Here is a 27,063-nt window from a genome sequence, read left to right as displayed (position 1 = left end):
GAACGTTCAAGCAGATTTCCCATGCCAGGGTTTCCCCTCCACTTCCACCCTCACTCCCGGCCTCTCACCCCTTTCTGTGGCCCAGTGCTGCCTGCCTCAGTTAAGATACCGTCTGATTTTGTGGCCCAGCCCGGGGAGCAATCATCAAACAATCAGCAAATATTTACCACTCCTTTATTATCTGCAAGGTGCTGGATGAAGCCTTCCTTGACAACTGAGCTGACCTCTCTCTGCCACTGTGCCCCGTGAGGCCCCACCAAGCAGAGCAAGCCGTTATTGGCGTTTGATAAGTTTCTTGTGTTCTGCAGAGGCCACTCTCGTCTCTTCAGCTGGCCTGGGATGTCCTAGACAACAAACTTGTATGTGTCTGTTTTACGTTCAAGGTGAACTTGCTGAGGTCTGTGTTGCTGGGATCCTGGGCCTGGGGTTGGGTCTGGGTGGGAGAAGCCCACACAACCCAAAGTGCACAGCAGTCACCTGGGTGCCTCCCAGGTCCTGCAAACTCAAAATGTTCTGCTTTGAAGTCATCATATGTTCAAACTCATTTCTGCTCCTGGACGCCTTTCCCAAGCTCTAGACTTTAGGACCTGGTCCTGTGCTCCTGCTGGTTCTTCTAAAGCCTCTGCATCACTCATCACATTTTAAAAAACGGCTTGTTTAATGTCAGCCTTCTCTAAGGGCTTCTACGGTCATGAGGACAGGGCAACGTCTGTCTAACTCAGAATGGGATCCTTTATGCCTGGCAATTGGTAACTTAGTATTTGTTGAATGAAGCAGAAAGAAAATTCAAGGCACAGTTGGAGAGGGAAGCCAGAGGCCCGTCCAGGAAAGCAGTGGTCTGAAGCACAGGTATGAGATGAAAGCCGGAGAGAAGATGAGGGACAGGGAGCCACAGTCAGGTATAGGATGGGAGGTGGTGCCAGAAAACTATGGTTTGGGCCATCAGCTGTGGCGCAGGCGGGACGCTGGGATCTGATCATAGCGGCGACAAATCTCATGTTGGGATACGACCATAGCGGCTTCGTCAGGGACTCCAGCTGGATCGGGTATTAGCCCTCTTGTTGTCAAGCATCCCCATCGGACACCCAGAAGTTACTCAACACTGGGTCCCAGGGGACTGATTCTGCACCGATGGATTTTCTCTCTTGATATGTGCGGAAGTGCTCAGCACAGATCTTGGCACTTAGCGGGACTCAGTAAATGATTATTGACCCTAAAATTGACAGAACAAAGTTATATTATCCACACAAAGAGAGACAGCTGTATACATTAGGGTTCTCTGGTCACAAGCAAGAGAAACTGACTTAAATTACACAAACACTTGACTGGAGGAGAAGTGGAAGGAGCAGTCTTTGGGAGTGACGGGAACCAGCCCAGCTCTGGGAATGTGATATCAAAAACAGTGAGGGGTCCTGCCCGCCTGTCGCTCTCTCTTCAGAGGCAGCAGCAACGCAGAGGAGACGGCGCTGATCTGGGACCTCAGGCACTATCACCATGAGCCTCCTCAACAAGCCCAAGAGTGAGATGACCCCAGAGGAGCTGCAGAAGCGGGAGGAAGAAGAGTTCAACACAGGTCCGCTCTCTGTGCTCACGCAGTCAGTCAAGAACAACACCCAGGTGCTCATCAACTGCCGCAACAACAAGAAGCTCCTGGGCCGCGTAAAGGCCTTCGACAGGCACTGCAACATGGTGCTGGAGAATGTGAAGGAGATGTGGACCGAGGTCCCCAAGAGCGGCAAGGGCAAGAAGAAGTCCAAGCCAGTCAACAAGGACCGCTACATCTCCAAGATGTTCCTGCGCAGGGACTCGGTCATCGTGGTCCTGCGGAACCCGCTCATCGCCAGCAAGTAGGGGCCTCCTCTCCACCATCAGAATTCCCGCCCTCATCCTGTGAAGACCTGCCCTTTGTAATGGGAATAATAAAGTCCTGTGTTTTTTCTAAAAAAAAAAAAAAAAACAAACAGTGAGGGGTCCTGATAAGGAAGAATTTGCTTCATCTGTCCTCAGTCCTTCTAACACTCGGCCTAGGAGAGACAGGCTCCTTCACAGTCACATCAAGTCTGCATGCAGTGGGAAGGGGGTTCCCCAAATGAAAGGGGTGTAGCTGTTCACACTCTCAGCCTCTGTGCTGACTCGCTCGGAGTCTCTCCTGGCACTTACTGGGTTGTCTTGCTTGATCTGTTGTCAACTCGTCCTTCCCGTCGGGTTGCTGTCCTTTCCCCAGGCTTTGGACTATATACATCTGAAACTTTTTGGCTTCCTGGGCTACCCCAAGCTGATCCCCCCCTACCCCCTTTTCATCCATGGGTCCAGCCTTCCAACCTTTAGTTCCAGAAACTGATCCCCTGCGAGGGGAGGTCAGACAAATTCCCAATCTGAGTTGTCAGCAACCATCGATGTGACCTGGAAGTCGGAGGCCCAGCGGGGGAAAGACATGTTGCCAGTGTTGGTGAGTGACTTAAGGGTAGATTCGCAACCATAGCCTAGGCTTCTCTGTTTCATGGACATTTTTGTTTTTAATTATAGAAGTAACATATGTTCATGAAAGAAAATCTAGAAAGTATGTGAAAGTGGAAAATACCCACCCCAATACACCCACCCGTTTATATTTTAGACCCAAGTCTTTTGACATCTAGTTTAGCTGGGGAGGCAATGCAGCAACCTGGTTGAGCCGATGGGCTCTGGAGGTAGGCTAGGAGCTATGTGACCTTTCAACATCAATTAGCCTCCCTAAACTTCACCTGTTCTGGAGAAAAGGCAGAGTGACGTTTGTTATATAGTAAGTACTTAATAAAGCTTGGTAAGTGCTCAACAAACCTTTAATTTTATTAACACTTTATGCCCTGTCCATGCCGCCTGGCCCAATTATTTCCCTGAATTCCTTAGGCAACTTCTCATCTCAATCCTGGCCTTGGGGTACCATCCATTTGTCTTGGGGAATAATTTTTATTTAAGCCACTCCATGCCTTAAAAGCAAAACTAGCATCCAGGAGATTATAATGGAGCTATCTGGGCAGAAGTGTGTGTGGGGGGTAAAGGCAAGGTGCGTGGAAGAGCCAACTGAGCATTACGTTGGCCCACAGCAGCTCAGTGATGACTGCTCTCCCCTTCTTACCCCCTTTTCCTTCAGAAAAGTCTTCTCCCACTCCAAGTGCTCTGAAGGGAGCAGGGCCACATTTTCTGGTCCTACCTCTCCTAATCCACAGGGTAGGCAAGCGATCTAGGTCTAGTCAAACAGAGTAGTCCAACCCGCTGCCTTCAGAACGTGGTTCAGTAATTGGCAAGTGATCTCAGCTGGGCCCGTTGGATTCTTCTTGGGACTTTGTCTTTGGAATCAAAGTGCTGGAAGGATGTAAACACGTACTTGCCATATGGAGGAAGCCTGCTTGCAGGGAGAGAGAATGAGATTGGTACCAAGAGAGGAAGACACACATACAGATAAATCTGCAAGTGCCAAGTCCGGGGTCCAGTCCCGAATCCCTGGTTCTTACAGAACTTCTGAATTATGTGCGTTTTCTCAGGATTCTTTCCAGCCATGTGAGCCGTGTAAATTTCTGGGTTTTTTTTTTCTTCCCCCTTAACTGAATTGTATTAGGCTGTTCTTATTTCTAAGTCAAAGAGTCTTGACTAATACAAATACTTTGTAAAGGTGGGAAAGTAGTGTGTAATCATTTGTAATTTTGTCCACTCTGTCTCTGATGAGAAGGAACATTCTCCCCAAGTGGGTAGCACTCCCAGCACACTGGCCAAGATCAAGAAAACCCCAATCTTTTGGGACTAGGGCTTGTTTATTACTTACTCAAGGTTTTCTGGAGTTGCACTGTCTTATTGATTGCTGATATGCTCTGCAGCATTCACTTCATCAAGCAGAATTTGAGTCTCTCAAGTCTTAGGAGTTATTTGAAGAAGCTGTGATCCTTTCATCTCTTCTGCTTTCCCTGAAGCTTGTTCTATTCCCTTTCATCTCAGGCTCAGCACTATGAAAAGGTGTAATGCCGTGAGATCCTGGAGTCTGGTTGTGTATGAAAGTATATAGGCATATTCTGAGCAATCAGAATTAATAATGTGGCATCCATATCCTACTTGTTTTATCATCACAGGCTTTTTTTTTTTTTTAAACATGCCTGGGTGAATGGGACATCCCAGGGGAGGCTTGTGTAGTCCCCCCTGTCTGGTGGAGGTGCAGGAACAGGGTTGGCCCCATGTAGTCAGGGACACAACAAGCTCCTGGTTTATCGCCAGTTTGAGGATTCCTCTGCAATCTGAGACTGTCTTCCCATTGTCTGGGAAGTCTGCCCACCTTCTCATCAGGTTGTCCCTCTCCTTCTTCAGGAAACTGCTCAGAACACTTCAGAAAGCCTTCTGGCTTGATTCCTTTCAGCACCAAAAAATCCAGCATTTGTTGTTTCTAACACGTGTTTTTTGTTTCTTTGAGCCCTCGATACATTACTTGGGGGACAGGAACAGTGTATCCTTAGATTTCCTTTAAGAACATCATAGAAAAAGCAAGGGATAGGGTTCAAGGCTAGTTTAATGGGTTCTGGGGTAGTCTAGATTCCATCATGGGGGTGAGGATATAGGACTGGAAGGAATGTGTTTGTGGTGTTATACTTTCTAGGATAGAAATGCTGAGAGAGCTGAGGCCAATTTAGGGTTTTCAGTTTCATAAAATTCATAAGAAGAAATAAAAAAGATGTTTTTCTACTCTTTATTTCATTTATCTCTGCTCTAATCTTTATTATTTCCTTTCTTCTGCTAACTTTGGGTTTAGTTTGTTCTTCTAGTTCCTTGAGATGTGAAGTTAGGTACTTGATCTGAGATTTTCTTTCTTTTTTTTTTTTGTGGAACGTCTGTAAAACTTTATTGAGAGAACTACAACAGTGAAGTACCCCACATAAGAGTAGTCTGCATGTTTCAGCTTGTCCTTGTTTAAATCTGGAGTCGTCCTTCACCTGCTTCCAGCATTTTATTTTTTAATTTTTAAAAAATTTTTTTTAAGATTTTATTTATTTATTTGAGAGAGAGAATGAGAGATAGAGAGAGAGCATGGGGGGGGTGGTCAGAGGGAGAACCTGACTCCCTGCTCAGCAGGGAGCCCGATGCGGGACTCCATCCCGGAACTCCAGGATCATGACCTGAGCCGAAGGCAGTCGCTTAACCAACTGAGCCACCTAGGCGCCCTGCTTCCGGCATTTTAATGGGCTCTAAGAAGGGTAGACTTGGCCCCTTGAATCAGGGTCATCTTCAGTTATACCCCAGCCTTTGCCTGAGGCAGCTCCTGGAGATCAGCTTCCAGGTCCCGTCCTTGAGCCACAGGTCCTGCTTCAACTTCTTTCCCTTGGTCAGGTAGAATATCCTGACTCTCAGGTGGTGCCTCCTTTTGTTTCAGTTGCTCATCACTGGGTTGCTGCTCCTGATGTTTAGACCCCGGATCATCTTTTCTTTGCTTGGATCTGGATCTGACTCGGGCACTCATAGTTCACCCAGTTGAATTCGGCTAGTGAGAAAGCTCACGGCAGAGAGAACACGCCGCCTCGATGGGTCTCACCTCAGCTCACAGCTGAGATCTTCTTTCTTAATGTAAGCGTTTATGGCTATAAACTTTTCTCTTTGCACTGCTTTTCCTGCATTCCATAAGTTTTTGTGGGTTGCGTTTTCATTTTCATTTGTCTCGAGCTATTTTATAATTTCCTTTGTGAGTTCTTCTTTGACCCATAGTTGTTTGTGTGTTGTTTAATTTCCACATTTCTATGGATTTTCCAGTTTTCCTGCTGCTATTCATTTTAGTTTCATTCTATTGTGGTTGAAAAAGATTTATGATTTCAGTCTTCTTATATTTGTTAAGAATTGTTTTATGGTTAACTTGTGGCCTATCCTGGGGAATGCTTCATTACATTTGAGAAGAGGTAGGAGGTCTCCCTCCTCAACTAACCTGTAGTTGGGTTCCTCTAAGGTCGCAAGGCCTTAACCTTAGTGATTGTCCTCATTTGGACTGCCTCACCCAGTGGTATCAATAATCGTGTGATGCCAGCTTAGAGATAAACCCCCCACACTTGACATCTGATCACCCTCAATCTCTGATCAACTTCCTCACCCCCCTACATCACTCCCAGGTGATGTCTGATCACCTTGGTCCGCCTTCCTGTTCAAGTCTGTTTACTAGAATCTCTCCTTACGTTGGATGTTTCTTTTAGTAATTTTCTATCCACTGACCCCCACCCTGCTCCTTGGCTATAAATATTCACTTGTTCATGCTGTATTTGGAGCTGAACCCAGTTCAATACTGAAGTCTCTTTTCCTTGATTGCAACAGTTCATGATTAAAATTTGTTTTTACTGCTCTAACCATTGGCAGGTTTTGTTTTTCCTTAACATTGGGAAGAGGATTTTTTGAGTATTCACAAAGACACATATAAATCTGCAAGTGACTTTTTGGCTTGATTTGTTGGCAGTTGCAAATATAAACGCTACTGTGATAACTTCATTGCAAACCAGTCAACCAGTCATATCTGAACAAAAAAGGATCAAGACCTCCAACCAATGCTCTACTGGGCCTCTCTAGAGCCCTAAGGGGTCAGCAGAAGTTGTGGACTCCACCAGGATGCAGTGATAAAGTGATAAATAGAAACTCTTAAAAGCAGTCAGAAAAAGAGGCTCATTATATATAGAAAGAACAAATGGCCATAGACTTCCTGCCAGAAATGATGCAAGCCAGAAGACAATAATAATCCATCTTTAAAATGCTGAAAGACAAGAAAAATCTGTCACCTTAGAATTATATAACCAGCAAACATATTTTCCAAAAATACTTTTTCAGACAAACCCCATGAGACCTATACTACCAATTGTACAGGAAGTTCTTCAGGCAAAAAGGAAATGATATCAAATAGACACTTGAATCTTCACAAAGAAAGAGTGCAGGAAATAGTAAATATGTGGGTAAATGTAAGAGATCTCCTGTTGTCAACATTTAAAAAAGATAATTGAATACTTAAAGCAAAAGTCGTAACAGTGTATTGTGGGCTTTTAACATAAGTAGAAGTAATATGTATAAAAACTATAGTGGAAAGGATGGAAGAGAGAAAAGGAATGATACTGGTATAAGGTTCATATATTACATGGAAAGGGAAATAAAATTATTTGAAGGTCTAAGTTAAAAATGTGTATTGAAAACCGTAGAGCAACCATGTAAAAAAGAAGCAAAACTGTAATAGCTAATAAGCCTTTAAGTGAAAATAAAATGGAAAAATGAAAAAGAAAAACAGTCTAATACAAAAGAAGGAAGGAAAAGAAAAAAGAATAAAGAGCAGATGGGACAGATAGGACACATAGAAAATGCATAGGAAGATGGTAAAACCTAACCATACCAATAATTACATTAAACGTAAATGGTCTGCATTGTCAGGGTTTCAGTGTGTAGGTCTATAATCATTACATTGTCGAGGATAAAGTGGATAATTTCATAATGATAAAGGAGTCAATTCAACAAGAAGATAATCTTATATGAGTTATGCATATCACAGAACTTCAAAATACATGAAATAGAAACCAACAGAAGTGAAAGCAAAAAGGGGACATGTAAAGTTATAGTTAAAGATTTTGAAACACTTCCCTTAGTTGATTAAAAAGCAATAGATGTAGGGGAGCCTGGGTGGCTCAGGTGGTTAAGCGACCAGCTCTTGATTTTGGCTCAGCTCATGATCTCAGGGTTGTGAGATTGAGCCTGGCATTAGGCTTCATGCTCATCAGGGCATTTGTTCCAGATTCTCTCTCTCTTCCTCTACCCCACCTCCAACTCTCTCTCTCAAATAAATAAATAAATAAATAAATCTTTTTAAAAAAACAATAGATATATAGAAGACTTAAATAATGCAATGAAGACTATCAACCAACAGTACCAAATGATATTTATAGAACACTACACCCAATAATTATAGAGTATACATTCTTTTTTTTTTTTTTAAGATTTTATTTATTCATTTGACAGAGAGAGACACAGCGAGAGAGGGAACACAAGCAGGGGAGTGGGAGAGGGAGAAGCAGGCTTCCTGCTGAGCAGGGAGCCCAGTGCGGGGCTGGAACCCAGGACCCTGGGATCATGACCTGAGCCGAAGGCAGACGCTTAATGACTGAGCCACCCAGGCACCCCCATTCTTTTTTTTTTTTAAGATTTTATTTATTTATTTGACAGAGAGAGAGAGAGACAGCGAGAGAGGGAACACAAGCAGGGGGAGTGAGAGAGGAAGAAGCAGGCTTCCCGCTGAGCAGGGAGCCAGATGCAGGACTCAACCCAGGACCCAGAGATCATGACCTGAGGCAAAGACAGACTCCTAATGACTGAGCCACCCAGGCCCCCCAGAGCATACATTCTTTTAAGTTTCAAATGAAATGTTTACCAAGAGAGACCATATGCTGGGCCATAAAATGAATTTTAATAAGTTAAAATGACAGAGATCATACAAGGTGTGTTTTTTAATCACACAAGAATTAAACTAGAAATCAGCAATGGAAACATTGCTAATAACAGAAAAGTCTAAAGCCAACAATCAAAGCTTCCACCTTAAAGCTAGAACAGTAACAAACTGAAATCAAGAAGAAAGAAGAAAGCAAAACTATAGGAGTAGAAATCAATAAATAGAAAATAGACAAACAATAGAGAAAATCAATTAGATCAAAGGCTGGACCTTGGTAAAAATCAATAAAGTTGCAATCTAGCTGGACTGATAAAGAAGAAAGGAGAGAGAAGATACAGATTGTTAATATCAAGAACACAGAAGGAATCAGCAAAATTAAAAGGCAACATACTGAATAGGAGAAGATATTTGCAAATGACATACCTGATAAAGGGTTAGTATCCAAAGTATATAAAGAACTAATACAGCTCAACACTCAAAAAACAAATATCCAATTTAAAAATGGGCAGAAGACATGAACAGACATTTCTCCAAAGAAGACATCCAGATGGCCAACAGACACATGAAAAGATGCTCAACATCACTCATCATCAGGGAAATGCAAATCAAAACTACAATGAGATATCACCTTACATCTTTCAGAATCATTAAAATAAAAAACACAAGAAGCAACAAGTGTTGACAAGGATGTGGAGAAAAAGGAACCCTCTTGCACTATTGGTGGGAATGCAAACTGCTGCAGCCACTGTGGAACACAGTATGGAGTTTCCTCAAAAAATTAAAAACAGAACTACCCTATGATCCAGTAATTGCACTGGTGTGTACCTACCCCAAAATACAAAAACACTAATTCAAAGGGATACATGCACCCCTATATTTATAGCATCAACATTTACAATAGCCAAATTATGGAAGCAGCCCAGTGTCCATCGATAGATGAATAGATAAAGAAGATGTGGTATATATACAAAACAGAATATTATTCAGCCATTAAAAAGAATGAAATCTTGCCATTTGCAAGGACATGAATGTAGCAAGAGAGTATAATGCCAAGCAAAATAAGTCAGTGAAAGAAAGAAATATACCATATGATTTGAGTCGTATGTGGCATTTGAGAAACAAAACAAATGAACAAAGGCAAATAAAGAGGGAGAAACAAACCAAGAAACAGACTTTTAACTATAGAGAATAAACTGATGGTTACCAGAGGGGAGATGGGAGGGGGGATGGGTGAAATAGGTGATGGGGATTAAGGAGGGCACTTGTCGTCATGAGCACCAGGTGATGTATAGAATTATTGAATCACTATATTGTACACCTAATATAACACTGTATGTTAATTATATTGATATTTAAAAAAAAAGAACAAAGGAGGAGTGCTTGCTTTTGGCAGCACATTACACTAAGAACAAAAAAAGAGACATCACAAGAGGTCTACAGAAACCTAAAGGATAAAAAAGAGATATTATGACTAACTTTATGCCAATAAAATCAATAACCTAAATGAAATGCCCAAATTCTTTGAATTCCAGAACAAACCCATGAAGAAACAGAAAAATGAAATGGCCCTATATCAATTTTTAAAATGAATTTCCCATTAAAAGTCTTTAGACAGGTTTAGTCATGGCTTCACTGGTGAATTTTAGCAAACATTTAAGGATGAAATAATACCAATTCTATGCAAAATCAGAAAATGCAAGAAGAAGTAAAATATTTCCCAACTCATTTCATTAGGCTAGCATTGCCCTTACACCAAAATTAAAAACGTCACAAGAAACCTTATAATATTCCTTATCAACATAGATGCAAAAAACCCTTAACAAAATATTAGAAATTAAATCTAGCTGTATATACAAAGTATAATATATTATGGAAAGTGAATTTATCCCAGAAATGCAAGGTTGGTTTAACATTTGAAAAATCAATGTAATTTACTGTATAAAAAAAGAGGAACACCGTATGATCATCTCAAATAGATTCCAAGAAAGCACCGGATAAAATTCAACACCTCTATGTAATAAAATCTCTTAGTAAACTAGGAATAGAAAGGACTTCCTCAACTTGATGAAAAGCACCCAGGTGCCCCTATAACTTTTAACCAATATAGACACAGGAATGATAAAAACCAAATTTGGGACCTCTGAGGGTTGGGGCTAGAAGGAGGGAGATAAAACTGAGAGGTGTTAACTAGGAGTCTGGGTATGTGGGTGCTCACTATTCTTTATACCTTTCCAGAAGTCTGAAGTATTCCTTTAAAATAGAAATCAACAGCTTCTGGTTATTATTTGTTAAACCCTTTAATCTCTCTACAGCAGGGATTCAATTCAACCAAAGTTGATTTGACCCCTCCCCACCCAGGGTACACATGGCCATATCTGGAGACATTTTTGGTTGTCACAAAAGAGGGGCAGTGCTACTGGGACCTAGTGGGTAGAGGCCAAGAATGCAGTAGACATCCCACAGTACACAGAACATTCCCCCTCATAACAAATAACTATTTGGTCCCAAATGTAATGGTGCCAAGTTTGAGAAATACCATTCTTTTAGAATAAGAAATTTTTCCCTCTCCCTTCTATTTTATTTTTTATTTTTTTATTTTTTTAAAGATTTTTATTTATTTATTTATTTGAGACAGAATGAGAGAGAGAGAGCACATGAGAGGGGGGAGGGTCAGAGGGAGAAGCAGACTCTCCGCCAAGCAGGGAGCCCGATGCGGGACTCGATCCAGGGACTCCTGGATCATGACCTGAGCCAAAGGCAGTCGCTTAACCAACTGAGCCACCCAGGCGCCCCCTCTCCCTTCTATTTTAAAGGAAATGAAACTCCGTTTTAAAAATCATGAGAAGCAGAAATGATATCAGATGGTGACTTCATTCACAATACCTTTTTTTTTTTTTTTAAGATTTTATTTATTTGGCAGAGAGAGACACAGCGAGAGAGGGAACACAAGCAGGGGGAGCGGGAGAGGGAGAAGCAGGCTCTCTGCTGAACAGGGAGCCCGATGCGGGGCTAGATCCCAGGACTCTGGGATCATGACCTGAGCCGAGGGCAGACGCTTAACGACTGAGCCACCCAGGCGCCCCCATTCACAATACTTTTAATGTACATAATTATTTTCAGAAAGTAAAAATGATAAAGTCTTCAGGAAAAACATGAACTTTGTAAATAAGCAGTGTTAAAAATTAATTTACCTTTTGTTGATTGATAAAGTGCCATGAGCACAGCAGCAACTACTATGGGTTGCTTTTGACTAGAAGTTATGAGATGAGGTTTCTATGAAATAGTTAATTGCTTTCACTTTCTCCATCAACAAGAAAGGGACAAAAACGGTAACTGAGAAAGAAGTTGTTTGTTCTTGGGGCGCCTGGGTGGCTCAGTCGTTAGCGTCTGCCTTTGGCTCCGGTCATGATCTCAGGGTCCTGGGATCGAGCCCCGCATCGGGCCCCCTGCTCAGCAGGAAGCCTGCTGCTCCCTCTCCTACTCCCCCTGCTTGTGTTCCCTCTCTCACTGTGTCTCTCTCTGTCAAATAAATAAATAAAATCTTTTTTAAAAAAAGACGTTGTTCTCTTGTTTTCTTGTTAGTGGCACATTAGTATTCGACAGTGGTACTGTACTAAATTCTGGGGCTGCTACTGAAATGTTGTCATTAAATTCTGACTTTACACATCTGGCATGCTGCCTAAATGCAGCTCAGCATGTTAAAGTGTAGATTACAGTCCAACAAATCAATGCTCTTGAATTGTGGGTTTATGTAAACCTGCAATTAAAAACAGTGTGCAATCACTTTTTTGCCTACCTGATGAGGGGAAGAGAAGCAAGCTGTTTTTCCAGGCTGCAGAGGTGAGAATGTCAGCCTAAAATAGAAGCATTCTATAACACACCCTTTAAGACATGGTTTTTGATAAAGGCAGTTTCTCTGTATACATCTCAGCCTACTACTACCCATACCGTTCAGGGAAGTCCCTTCCTTTTCACTGACAGACTTGGGAGTTTCTTTAAAGGACCTGGTTTTGTGTCTTAGTATTTCCTTAAAAAATCTGAGAGCATTTGTGGGTAACAAAACAAGAGCCATGAGGCCCCTAGTAGAAAGGCAGGCACTTCTAATCCCACAGAAAATGAAAAGCTTCAAGCAGCATAATCCCTGACTACCACCTAGCAATTAAAAATGGCAGGATGGGGAAGACCAAGATTCATTTGATGCCTCTTTTGCAGAGATCAGAGTACAAGGAACAAGTACTATCCTATTTATAGAGGCTAAGGTTTCATGGATTCATATTAGAAAAAGACTTAGGACACAATTATACCCACAGGGAAAAACAATGTCAGTAATAGCTGGCTTCAAATTCAAAGGAAAAATTTATACACAGATACAATTAAAGATACAATTTTATCTTTAGAGCAGGTAGCTGTGGCTGTCAGCCAGCTATTGAAAACAATTCCAGAAAGGAAAACTCTCCAGGGTTGGTCTTTCAATCATTTTGACCAAAATAAAGCAAAGCAAAGCAAAGCAAAGCAAAGCAAAGCAAAAAACAAAAACAAACAAAAAAAAAACGAAAGAAAGAAAGAACAAAAAAAAGATCATTCTTCCAGGAAATCTCTTCTTTTTCACAACAGGAAAGTCTCTGTATAGAAATGTTTTGGCCACATTTCTCATTTTGGGAGCAGGGAGGATCTGGACATGAGAGACTAGGATTTCTTTTCTCAGTGACAGTCCCCTCCTCCTCTTTTTTGGAGGGGAGGGTTTCCATTGCTTTATACATCAGTTGTCCTAAGAATCACCTTTTCATGTAATGATAGTTATAACCAGTCCTGCAGTCTAGAAACTGTTAATGTGATTGAAAATGTGCAAGATGTTGACTGAATTATGGGAATACCATTTAGAATCTGAATAGAATTTTATCCTTTATTCATTTTTAGATAATTTCATTTTACTCAAAGGAGACTTGATGAGTCACTTAAAAGGGGCACCATTCAATATTTAATTTAATATAATTTACATTTCAAATGTAGAATCAAATTCCAGTATTTTGCCATATTTGGGAGAGAATGGATCTAGGTAAGTGTTTTTATCTGTACCTAGGGAGGCAAGATAGCTGACAGGTTCATGTTGGAGGAAGACCAACTCTCCTTATTCCATGTTGCCACATTCAAGATGATATGGCCATTGCTTTGAAGGTTTTTTAAATTTTTTTCCAACTTAAAACATCATGTTAAGGGCGCCTGGGTGGCTCAGTTGGTTAAGCGACTGCCTTCGGCTCAGGTCATGATCCTGGAGTCCCGGGATCGAGTCCCACATCGGGCTCCCTGCTCGGTGGGGAGTCTGCTTCTCCCTCTGACCCTCTTCCCTCTTGTGCTCTCTATCTCTCATTCTCTCTCTCTCAAATAAATAAATAAAATCTTTTAAAAAAACAAACAAAAAAAATCATGTTAAATTTCATCAACTACTTTTCCCCCAGAGGTCAAGTTGGGTTATGCCATTGTCCTTTTCTAGCTTTGTATTAGTTATCAATGGCTGTGTAACAAATTACCCCAAAATTCAGCAGCTTGAAACAGCACATAACTTGGATTTCTGCATCAGTGATCTCAGTGGTATTCAAGGTCTTTCACAAGATTCAGTCAATGTGTTTTCTGTGGTCTTCTCAAGCCTCCAGTGTGGGGAGGATCCTCTTCCAGGCATGTTGCTGGGAGGATTCAGTTCTTTGAAAGGTGATTGGATTGAGGGCCTCTGTGCCATGTTAACTGTTGGCTCGAAATCCCCATCTCTTGTCACATGGGCCTCTCCATAGAGCACCTCAGCACATGGCAATTGGCTTCCATCTGAGCAGGAAATCATACAACTACTAGTGGGTGAGCAAGACAGACGCCAGCCTGTCACCTAATCACAGAAGTGATGTGGCACTTTTGACACATTCATTGGAAGCAGGTCCCTGGTCCAGCTCACACTCATCAGGGAATGATAGAAGCTTGTGAACACCAGGAGGCAGGGATCACTGGGAGCCATCCTAGAAGCCTCCTACCACAAGCTTTATTCATTTTTTTTATATTAAAAATAAATGACAGAGGATGTAAGATTGCTTTTGGCTATGAATGTAAAACAGAGGAAGTTGCACCAAGTTCACTATTGTTGCTTGTGCACATTTTCAGAGTGAAACTGTCTTCTAAGGGTCTGGAAAGAACTTCCCTACAATTCATGTGACTATTTTTTGGTTCAAAAGTTGTGAATACTTCTCTGAGACACTGCTTAATACAATAGGACAAAGCCATCAGTGGAAGAATAGAACATTTGCAAAGCAGGTTCGATACCTAGATTTCTGATGAGAATTCCTTCTAGCAATCAGCAGTTACTCAGAATGTTTCAATAAAGTATGTGCTGGCTCAGTGACCTATTGGCACCAGCTGTTACCGAGTATGAGAAAGCTTGGCAGGTGAGAGCACTTTCAGATAAAAGCTGTTTCTTGATCCTAAATAACACAGAAAGTAAAATTGCTCTGTAACTATTTGCAGGGACAGGCCAGTGGTAACCACCTTTTTCTTTCGTCTTTCTTTGCTCCTTGATCTGTGTCTGTATGATTGTAAAGCTCAGAGTTTTTGCTTTCCTTTGCTTTCTCCTCAGTGTGCACCTTTTGTGAAATCTACTCATCCATCCTTGGTAGGCTGTGGCCGTGACTGATGCACTCTGCACCTCAAAAGGACAGCGTGTTCGGACAACCCACTCTGAAAGTCCTCACTGCCACATCAGTGACTGGATGTAGCACAGTGCATCTGTAGGCAATCTAACACTAAATTCACCTTAAATTTTTTTAACTTCACTTGAAGATTAATTTGAAAACTTAAATGGTGTAATAGCCTGAGGATGCTTTTACTTTTTATCATAACTAATATTATTTTACTTTGGAAGCTGTTGGGTAGGAAAGGCCAACTTCACCCTGCAAGGAAATAAGGATTCTTTGCCACTTCTAGAGACTCTGTAAATTGAGACAAGCAAGGAAATCAAAACACAAGTTCTATTTCCAGTTCAAGGGTCATATTCTTTACTGTGAAGTGTCAAATCCAGGATTAGACATACAAGAATTCTTACATGGTCTGGATATTCATCTCTAAAAATTCACTGCTTTAAAAAAACATTTTTAAAAAAACATTTACTCAAGGAGCGCCTGGGTGACTCAGTTGGTTAAGTGTCCATCCAACTCTAGGTTTCGGCTCAGGTCATGATCTCAGTGTTGTGAGATCGAGTCCTGCATTGGGCCCCATACTCGGCATAGAGTTTGCTTGAGATTCTCCCCTTCCCTTTCACCCAGCCCCTCCCCTCTCTCTCTGAAATAAATAAAATCTTAAAAAAATTTTTGCTCAAGACAGTACATACTAGGGGTGCCTGGGTGGCTCAGATGGTTATGCAGCTGCCTTCGGCTCAGGTCATGATCCCAGGGTCCTGGAATCGAGTCCCGCATTGGGTTCCCTGCTCGGCCGGAAGCTTGCTTCTTTCTCTCCCACTTCCCCTGCTTGTATTCCCTCTCTCGGTTTGTCTCTCTTTGTCAAATAAATAAAATCTTGGGAAAAAAAATGACAGTACATACTAAATATGTACCCCAGTCATAGCTTCTTGGGCTTTTGTAGTCATTAAACCAATCACAGAAATATATGAAAAAGTGACTAAAAATCACAGACATATATGAAAAAGTGATAAAAAAAAGCAAATTCAGAATTTTAATTTGCTGAGGTACATAAAACATGGAAAACTGATTTTGCAGGGACCTAAAAAAGACATCTGAGGTCAACTTGTCATCATGGCTCAGAACTCAAATCATTCTCCAAACTCAAGAGATACATCACACAAATCTTTAATTTCTAGAGTATACATTGTTTCCTTTAGATTTAAGAAAGATCACAAATGCAAAACACTGAAGCTCTTTTTATCTAATGCCAAACCTATAAATTGTTAACATTATTTATTAAGAATTCACAGTAATTGTCTTGCAGTTTGCAGATGCCAAGAAGTCATGGCAACAAAATTATAGAATAGTGTTACATAGATTAAAAAAAGTAAAATGCTTTGAAAAAAATTATTATAGAATAAGTTACATTTTTAAATCAGAATGACTGACAAGTTTACATGGAACATCTGGGCTGCCGTTTAGAACTACTTGACCTTTAAAACTTCCAGCTAGCTAAAGCAGGGGAAAAACAGCAAAGGCAAGGCAAAAACATGGGACTAGTTCTGAGATGTGGGTACTCACTCTTCTCTGGGCCTCAGAATTCTCATTAATGAAGTTGAACAGATCATCTTAAAAAAAAAAAAAAAACCCAAAACTCAAGGTCCCTTCATGAACAACTTAGCAGACGCCATTTTGTAAGAGGGCATAATCCCCTTTGAGAATCACTCCTGGAATCACAACTAGGCTTTTTTCCTGTCCTGTCTCATCACCTGACACACTCCTGAAACCAGAAAGCATCTTGCTCATCAGACAACAGCAGAACTATAAAAATATTTAGAAGCATTTAGGAGGTTCTTTTAATGCTTAATAATTACATGAAACATGACAAAGACAGACACAAAAGCTGTTAACAAGTCAAAGGAACCTTTTTAATCTCTTTTGTGATGTGAAAGGTAGAAAATCTTTTGCTTTTTGTTAAACCTTTAGGTTGAACATTTCCCTCCACAAAAGGTACATCACATTTTATCCGTAAGTACTTTAGATGTTAGGATTCATAGATTTCCCGCAATTTGCGGGCACTTGAGTGTTGATATCTTGTGCTAAACTCAGGTTCTCAGGTGAAAGGTAACAACATTGTAGAGGTGTCCTTAGTGCCGCTCCTGAATTGAAGATACTCTCTCCTCCAGCTTTGCATTTTACACTGTATGTTTAACAACTGGCTTCTGTATTTTCTGTGAAGGGTGTAATAACTTCCACAAGATGGCTAAAGTTCATCTTCCGTTACTAAAATTTATGGCTTTTACTTTAGTAAACAATTTGTGATGTTTTCTTACTAACCTCAAAGATGAAAGACTATATAATACAGCAATTAGTGTTATGCTGGTAATAATGCCTAAAAAATAGTTCCATTCTCTACCTATAGTGTACTGCCAAATAAATGTTTGACTAAAAAAATGTTTAAACAAGGCCTAATAGCCATCTATACTTCGATGAAGGCATACAAGATATGGCAGTTTAAGGCTGGCTTAGCTAATATCGATCATCTGGCTCTTCAGTTCTACCCCTGCAGACAGACTGATCAAAAACCGATGATCCTAGACTGTATTAAGATGTGCCTTCACTAAAGATTTACCATTCTGACTTCTCTCTGCATTCTGCATCTTATTTAAATTCTGAGGAAATGTTGTTCTATACACAGATCCTCTTTCTTTAGTTGAAGAGAAAACTGGCCTCTGCTGTTTGGGTTCTCTACTGTGAAAAACAAAAACGATTTCATTTGTTTTAGCAGCCAGAAAGTTTAGAACCAAAATTGTTGTCCAAGCTCTACTTGCTAAGTGGGGTTGCCTGAAGCTATGTAGTTCAGTGCTGTTTTGTTAAATGTCTTATTTTTTATTTTTTTTAAAGATTTTATTTATTTATTTGAGTGAGAAAGAGCACATGAGAGGGGGGAGGGTGAGAGGGGGGAGGGTCAGAGGGAGAAGCAGACTCCCCGCTGAGCAGGGAGCCTGATGCGGGACTCGATCCTGGGACTCCAGGATCATGACCTGAGCCGAAGGCAGTTGCTTAACCAACTGAGCCACCCAGGTGCCCTAAATGTCTTCTTTAAAGGCTCTATTTTGTAGGCCTCTTCATGTCCTTTTAAAAGAAAATAGGATACAACTTTCAAAAATATAGTTACAAGTGACTATATTTAATGTAGTTAAGCATATTGTATTAGTTTCTACTATAATGTAGGTGTTAAAGATGGACTTAACAGCTGTTTTTATAATGGATATAATTTTACATAGAAAATTGCTAGTTTTCCTTCATGATCATGAAGAATGAGATCACAGTTGTATTAAATATTTACTATGCTGTTCAAACGTTGGCTGGCTACTAACTACTAGAATGCCTATTCAACATAGCTACTAAAAGAATTTCTATCTAATCTGGCTCTGGCTCATTAGTTCAATGAATACTACATTCATTAAGTCTTTCTACCTTCCCAAATTTTATCTTTAAAAGAGGAAATTAGGCTGACTTTAAAAAATGTTAAATCATGAATATACTATCTATAGGTTTTCCTGTCTCCTGGATATTATATACTTTTAAAAAATAAAAAAATGTGATACAAGAAATATTTTGAAGGGGTATTTTATATGTATCATATTTAAAGGTCCCAGTTTTCACTAATCTGAGAAAACCCATACGTGTGATATCTTAAAAAACCAATGAAATTCAGTGAAACTTTAATTTCTCATTTCATTGAGAATTTGCTACAAAAAATATCAAAATGAGAATTTCTTTCTTTAAAATGGCATGTCTGTGTTAGTTATAATTTGATAAATGGATTCCTTTCCATATATACCTTAAGATCCAAAATCTCAGGGCAATAACATGGTTGAAGAATCATGTAACAATGCATTTAATTTTAATGTAAGATTTGTGGTAGTGATTTAGAACAATAAATAACACAGTGAAAATTTCATCATAAACTAAATGCAATAACAAAAGGAAACAAACGCTTACGTACACATTACCAAGGTCTTTACAGTAAGTTATAACGTTTCGTTCCGTCACAGCGTATTTGTACATAAAGCCACTAATGTGAACACTGAAAGAAATCGCTCATGTAGGTCTTTAATCTTGATTTAATAAAGTTTGTACAGTATCAAATAATATCAAAAGTCTAAAAAAACACAATGAGTTTTTATATCATGTTTATAAATTATTGTTTATATACCATAAAAAAAAATAAGGTCAAAAGTGCAGTTTAAAAAAAAGTGGAAGTTGTTATTCTTGGTAAGAACTAGAAAAATGTATTGTCCCAAGTAAGAAGCAATCTGAGGGCTCTTACAGTTTCTTAGGAATTTTCCTTTAACTCTCATACAACCTTCGCTACCATATGCCATAACATAAACCAATACAAAGGGAGCAAAATCATTATAAAAATAACAGGAAACACAAATCTGGTGATGAGAAACGCTGCAAAGAAACATAATTACCAGCCTCCCCCAAGATGAATGAAACGACTTTGCACACAGGAATGAATGGGCCACCACCGCATGTGACCAAATTTGGGAAATTTGAAAGGGTTTCCAGAAGTTTTAATCTTTTTCAAGTTTTTAGTCATAACTGGGAAGGGTGCGTACATCCGAGGATTATGAAATCTTCTAGTATAAGACAAAATATGACTTAAAGGTGATAAATCATATCATCTACTATTCACAAAAAATAAAGACTAAGCATCCAGTAATTAAAAGGCAGCAATATAGAAATTAGGAAGAAACAGATGGGCGAAACAGAACTCTGGGTCTTCACTGGCACTTAGCACAGTAAGGAGTTATATTTTGACAAATTATAGAACAAATGCCTGTATTGAAATATGTGTGGTTCATTAACCATTTATGTTTATGTAAGAAACGAAAATGGTAAAATCACGGACTTATAAAACAAATTAAATTTAGAGGGAAAAAAAAACAAAAGGAATGTAGAGACAAATCTTATTTTTAAACTTATTGTGGGATCAGAATGTTGACAAGCTGTACCAATCCAGAGCAGTATTCCTGTTGCTAAGCCTAACAGGCAGCCTGAGCCTGGCTCAGCACCACCCCCCCGCTCTTCAAATGCTATTTCGCTGGTACTTTGTGTGTATGACACCAAGCAATAGTGAGTTATTTTGTTCATGGACCGGAGGAGGTCCCTTGGTTGGTTTAACACACTTCACTGTTACAGTAGGTTAGTGGGAATGAAGGTCTTGCTAGTTTTGATAGGAGAAAAGGGCTGGCTGCTGAAGAGTATGGGTGCTCTGTAGCATACATACACACTTAATAATTAATGTCCCCTTAGTAGAAGATTAAAAATCGATGGATATGGATGCTTGTGCAGAATCTTCTCGCCCTCTGACATAAATTTCACAAGGAATCTCCTCCATTACTCTGTCTTCTAGGGCCTGTTCAGGGCACTCATGTGCCTGTTTGAAAGTGTAGCTACTCTTTTTAAAAGTGCTGTTAAATGTTTTCATTGGCTGTGGTTGTGCAAAATCATTTCGGAAAGGCAGTTCCATGGAACTCAGGTTGGTCCTGCTCTGTTTGACACTGGGTGCTTGTGACCCACAGTGATGGTCATGAATGCACCGGGAGGCAGTGGAGGAGTGCCGCATCTTCTGGTAGTTGTCCAGTTCTTCTGACAAGTCGGCTAGGTCTGCAGAAATCTCTTTGTCCCGTAGGGAAAACAGTTCATAATGAGGAGGATCAAACACTTCCTGAAATCCAGTTTTATTAAACGCAGTTTTGCAAGCCATGACCTTTTTTCGAGGCTGTTTCACTTGTACTAAAATAGAAATAATGAGAAGGACCAAGACAATCCCTGATGTGATGCCAATAATTGTTCCATGGGTTTTAGTGACTTGTTCAAATAGTCCTGCTTTTTTCTTTTCTGCAGAAAGAGAGACAACAAGGCTTTCAAAATTCATTAATGAGTCCTGTCACAAACTGGTAAGGTTATTTTTGGGTAAAGCAGAACACATGGGTCAAATACCCTATAGATGATACCATTTAAAATTAGGTTTTTAAACAAAATAATCCCATTATGATTTCTGGTTAAACTAACCAATCACAATATAGTCAGATAGATTACATAAAAGAAAAAGGACTTGGTTCTTTACTCAGAAGGTACATGAAGGCATACAATTTGCAAATCAAATTAAAAACATGAATCTAGGAGCACCTGGGTGGCTCAGTTGGTTAAGCGTCTGCCTTCGGCTCAGGTCATGATCCCAGGGTCCTGGGATCGAGTCCTGCATCGGGCTCCCTGCTCAGTGGGGAGCCTGCTTCTCCCTCTCCCTCTGCCCCTCCCCTCACTCATGTTCTCTCTCTCTCAAATAAATAAAATCTTAAAAAAAACCCATGAATATAGAGAAAATGCCAAAAGAAATACTCTTGTTCTATCAAGTTAGCTTTTTGCTCTGTGGTATGTTTGACCAACTGCCACATTTAAGTATATCCACAGTATTTCCACTGATGGCCATCAGCAAGAGAGGACAAACGTGCTCAGGCTAACCCGCTGAGGTATATCATCACGATCAACCGTTTGAATGATTACCTGAAAATACTTCATGCCAAGTACTTAAGACAGCTGTATCACATCACACTCACTTCTCATAGTAAGATATTTACTGAACTCTTGGAGAACAGAAGGCAGGTAAACGTTAGGACTTCAAAACTTTAAGATTTGATAATGTCTGTAGATATTCAACTATTACCACAAGTCATGTTTACCTTAGACATACACTAGAAATACAGCATAGGAAATTTTATAAAATGAAAAAAAGCAGTTCTTACTAGTCTGCTTTTACTGCTTTTTAAGATTGAATCTGTCAATATTTATTAAATAGTATTTCTATATTTTTAAAATACTACTACTCTAGGTTACTTTCTAAGTTATTCCGAGAATAAGGTATCTTTACAATACAAATGACTAAGAAAATAATGCAGGAAATATTATGGTGGACTTTCGAACAACTTAAGATAAAAAACATAGTTTGTAAGAAAAAAAAGAATGCTTTCATTGAGAATAAGTATTTTTCTTTGCTTTTATCACATATGAGAGTTGTATGATCCATTTAAAAGAACATTTATATTCTATGTTTCCATTTCAGCCAAAGCAGCTATGCTAAACAGGTTACAGAAAAGGACATTTTAAGTCTTTCTTAAGGGCAACGGCCATTTTTCTCTCAAAAAGGTTGGGCTTTGCCAACGCACTCACCTTTACAGTGATTTTCGTCCCAAGGGTATGCACAGTTCTGAACACCGTTACACACTAAAGAACTGTTGATGCACATGTTGCTGTGGCAGAAGAAAGTGCCACCTGTGCAGGGAGCTGCAGGCAAGAAGAACAGTTTGTTGCTAAGAACTCCTCCTGGTTTATTTACACTTCAACTTGTTCTATGAATACACTCTGCACTACAGAAGCAGTAAGATATGGGCCGATACTCTCTGACATGTTCTCAGGTAAAAACTCTTTACTTCTGCTGGGTGCCAAACGTCATGTTTAGTGTAATGAGAATAGGAATACATTTACCATGGTGCTTATGGAACTAGTACATAGCCTGGCAAATTTTTTCAAAATGTTACAAGAAAATATTGGTGAGGATGTGGAGACACTGGAACCCTTGGTGCATTGCTGGGGGGATGTAAAATGGTACAGCGGCTGTGTTAAATAGGATGGAGTCTCCACAAAAATCCACACCAATTACCATCTGCTCCAGCAATTCCACGTCCAGGTGCGTACCCCAAACCACTGAAAGCAGGGACTCAAACAGAGCACACCAATGATCGTGGCAGCTTTATTCACAAAGCACACAGCAGCATTATTCCACCAAAAGGGGGAAACAACCTAAATAAATGTTTGTTGATGGATGAATGGAGAACTGCAATGTGGTATATACATATCTAATGGGATATTATTCAGGGTTAAAATTCAGAAGGAAATTCTGACAAATGCTACAACATGGATGAATCTTGAAGACAATATGCTTGAAAGAAGCCAGACACAAAAGAACAAATATTGTATGATTCTAGGTATATGAGGTACCTGGAGCAGTCAATTCATTGAGAGAAAAAAAGAACATCAGCTACCAGGACCCGGTGGGAGAGGGGAATGGGGTGTTTAATGGGACAGAGTTTCAGCTGGGGATGATAAAAAAGTTCTGGAGATTGGGGTGCCTGGGTGGCTCAATCAGTTAAGCGTCTGCCTTTGGGCTCAAGTCATGATCCCAGGGTCGGGGCTCTCTGCTCGGCGGGGAGCCTGCTTCTCTCTCTCCTTCTGTGATCTCTCTCACTCTTGCTCTCTCTCAAATAAATAAATAAAATCTTAAAAAAAAAAGTTCTGGACATGGATAGTGGTGATGATGAATGTACTTAATGCCACTGAACTATGCACTTAAAAATGGTTAAAATGGCAAATTTTATGTCATGTAGATTTTACCAGAAAAAAATCACTCCTTGGAATTTCAAAATTAAAATTTTTTTAAATGATAAAGATATATGGAATATATACCATGTAACATCATATTTTGTATAAACCATTCTTTCAGTCTGAGATGTCTCCTCCTTTCCCTTCCTGATGACCACCTACTCATCTTTCAAGATCATCCAAAATGCTGCCCTCTCTGTGAAGACTGCCTCAATTCTCCTAGATAGCTAGTGTGACTCCTGTGTTCCTGTCATACTCTGGATGGTGCTTCTATGTGACACTTCTTGTATATGTAAACATTTGCTACACTAGATTATGACTCAGTGTGTTTACTTCTGTTAAGAAATAACATCCTAGATTGGAGACAAAAGTACCAACATAGTAATAATGTATATTTCAGTGTAAAGACACACACACACACACACACACACACACACACAAGAATCTGAAAGTCAAGAAACACGACGGCTTGTCTCTCACACTGACAGAAGCCCCTAAAAATCAACTAATCATTGTGACTTCCAAAAATAGAATCAAGAAAATGTATTTCCTGTCTAAAAAATTCTACATTTAAGATATGTGTCTCAGCATACTGACAGACCTCAAATATTTTTTATATTTTCTTTTTAAGTTTCTTTTCAAGATGAAAAGAAATATGTAAAATTTTACAGGACTAATAATAACTGGATTTTCTCCCCTACACATTATCTTTTTAAAAATTAATATATAATGAACCTTATTGAAACAATTAATTTAGTATTTCTTTTCCTCTTAAGAAGTCTCTCTCTTTAGGTTACAATCATAGGAAGCTTTGGAATACTTAAACACATTGTCCAACTGCATCATCAGTAATAAAACCAACAGTATGGTAAACACAAAACAGTTTGGTATCCACCTGCCTGACCCCCTTTGTGTATTTCTCAATTTGGCTCTGAAGATGGGCTGTAAAAATAGGTATGTATTGGGACCCCAGGAAACCCTAAAACATAATGTGATATTTATCAAATATTTACTAGACTTATAATGTAGGTCAACAGACAACATCCACAACATCACTGATCATCAGGGAAACACAAATCAAAACCACAGTGAAAGAATACCTCACATTTGTCAGAATGGCTATTATCAAAGGGACAAGAAATAAGTGTCAGAGGAGATGTGGAAAAAAGGGACCCTTTGTGCACTGTTGGTGGGAATGCAAACTGGTGCAGCTACTGTTGAAAACAGTATGGAGGATCCTCAAAAAATTAAATATAGAATTACCATATAATTCAGCAATTCCACTCTTGGATATTTATCCGAAGAAAATCAAAACACTAATTCAAAAGATACAGACATCCCTATAGGTTCATTGCAGCATTATTTACAATAGCCAAGATATGGCAGCAACCTCAGTGTCCATAAATGGATGAATGAAGATGTGATACATACATAAAATGGAGTATTACTGAGCCATAAAAAGGAGTGAAATCTTGCCATTTGTGACAACATGGATAGACCTAAAGGGTATTATGTTAAATGAAATAAGTTAGAGAAACACAAATACATATGATTTCACTTACATGTGGATTGTTAAAAGGCAAAACAAATGCACAAACAAAACAGGAATACTCACAGATATGGAGAAAAAAACTGATGGTTGCTATAGGGCAGGGGGCGGTGCGGACACAGGACAAAGTAGGGGAAGGGGACTAAGAGGAACAGTCTTCCGGGTATAAAATACATAAGTCACAGGGATGTAATGTAGAGCATAGGGAATATAGTCGGTAATATTGTTTTTTTTTTTTAAAAAGATTTTATTTATTTATTTGACAGAGAGACAGACACAGCAAGAGAGGGAACGCAAGCAGGGGGAGTGGGAGAGGGAGAAGCAGGCTTCCCGCGGAGCAAGGAGCCCGATGTGGGGCTCGATCCCAGGACCCTGGGACCATGACCCGAGCCGAAGGCAGACGCTTAACAACTGAGCCACCCAGGTGTCCCTATAGTTGGTAATATTGTAAACAACTTTGTATAGAGACAGATGGAACCTAGACTTATTGTGATCATTTTGTAATGTATGTAAATATCAAATCACTGAAACTAATACCATATTGAGTGAATGTCCCCAATTATTCTTCAATTAAAACAAACAAAAAGTAACATCCAAAACTGCTTTGCTATTAGAGAGCAAATATAAACTCTCTTTATGGCAGAATCCCCAAAATGGTAACAGTCACCCAAGTTCCAGTTCAGCAGGCTAATAATCTATGGTTAATTGCTATGAGCTAGGATTTGTGTAACCCTTCTCCTTCTGCACTATAAACTAAATTGAGTTTAAGCATGAGTTTTATCTATATACAATTAAATAATCTTTTTTTCTTTTTTTTAAAGATTTTATTTATTTATTTGACAGAGAGAGAGAGCGAGAGCAGGAACACAAGCAGGGGGAGTGGGAGAGGGAGAAGCAGGCTTCCCGCTGAGCAGGGGGCCTGATGCGGGGCTCAATCCCAGGACCCTGGGATCATGACCTGAGCTGAAGGCAGACGCTTAATGACTGAGCCACCCAGACGCCCCATGATTAAATAATCTGTGCACAAAACTTTTAGGCTTATTTGCTGAGTATTTACCCACTCCTTTTCAAGTATAATAACCCGTAGGTGGCTCTCATGACTCAAGAATCTAAAATAAAATAGCTAAGAACTGTAACTTGGGAAATAGTGCTATGAAACAGAGAGTAGAAATAACAATGGACTAGTAATTAATAAAAATTGTTTCTGTTATTAGTTAACCTGTCTACTTTAAGATTTTAACTAACTCCCTGGGTGTCTGCTTCCTCTTTTTAAAAGAATGGGATGGACTATAGGGTATTTCAGACTTCTGGTTCTAAAATCAATGAGACTGGCTCAGTTGGTTAAGTGTCTACCTTTAGCTCAGTCATGATCCCAGGGTCCTGGGATCGAGCCCGGTGTTGGGCTCTCTGCTTAACGGGAGTTTGCTTTTCCCTCTCCCTCTGTCCCTCCCCACCATTTATGTTTTCTCTCTCTCTCTCAAATAAATAAATTCTTGAAAACAAAACAAAAAAATAAAATAAAATCAACGAGACTATGAAATTAGTGGTCTCAATCATGTTGTTATTACTATTCTCAGAAGAATCATGTATATATCCAGTACGTAATTTACTCAGAGACTGAATCCATCACATGGTATCATTTAACCATTAAGTATTTCATGATTCTTGGGCGTCTGGGTGGCTCAGTTGGTTAAGCAACTGCCTTTGGCTCATGATTCTGGAGTCCCAGGATCGAGTCCCACATCAGGCTCCCTGCTCAGCAGGGAGTCTGCTTCTCCCTCTGACTTTCCTCCCTCTCATGCTCTCTCTCTACCATTCTCTCTCTCTCAATAAATAAATAAAAATCTTAAAAAAAAAGTATGTCATGATTCTTAAGAAATGCTTGATGGTTTCAAAGCTTACCGTAAGGACAAAAGGTATTAGTTACATAAATAAGCCATTAGGTTGAGGACAGAAAAGCCAATGAAAATGTATGGTGTTATTTTATTTCAGTA

General features: G+C 39.8%; 1 protein-coding gene and 1 pseudogene across 3 annotated transcripts in view; one reads left to right on the top strand and one right to left on the bottom strand.

Moving 5' to 3' along the window:
- The first annotated feature begins 1,426 nt into the window (after positions 1–1,426).
- On the top strand, positions 1,427–1,938 carry LOC112809060 (small nuclear ribonucleoprotein Sm D2 pseudogene; annotated as a pseudogene).
- A 13,494-nt stretch (positions 1,939–15,432) lies between these two features.
- NETO2 (neuropilin and tolloid like 2) overlaps positions 15,433–27,063 on the bottom strand; it is a 62,152-nt gene continuing 50,521 nt past the window's right edge. For 2 of the 3 annotated variants that reach the window (XM_025852400.2, XM_025852401.2), the window contains exons 8-9: positions 22,312–22,425; positions 15,433–20,982 (exon numbers count right to left, since the gene is read on the bottom strand). In XM_025852400.2, the coding sequence (XP_025708185.1) occupies positions 20,402–20,982; positions 22,312–22,425 (695 nt within the window). In that variant the 3' untranslated portion in view covers positions 15,433–20,401. The remainder of the gene's footprint in view (positions 20,983–22,311; positions 22,426–27,063) is intronic. The other variant, XM_025852402.2, reaches the window with a different exon arrangement.

The sequence above is a fragment of the Callorhinus ursinus genome, unplaced genomic scaffold (genome assembly GCF_003265705.2).
Source record: "Callorhinus ursinus isolate GAN/ISIS: 27379988/994484 unplaced genomic scaffold, GSC_fseal_2.0 scaffold56, whole genome shotgun sequence".
Classification (NCBI taxonomy): Eukaryota; Metazoa; Chordata; class Mammalia; order Carnivora; family Otariidae; genus Callorhinus; species Callorhinus ursinus.
This window is presented reverse-complemented; position numbering and strand designations above follow the sequence as displayed.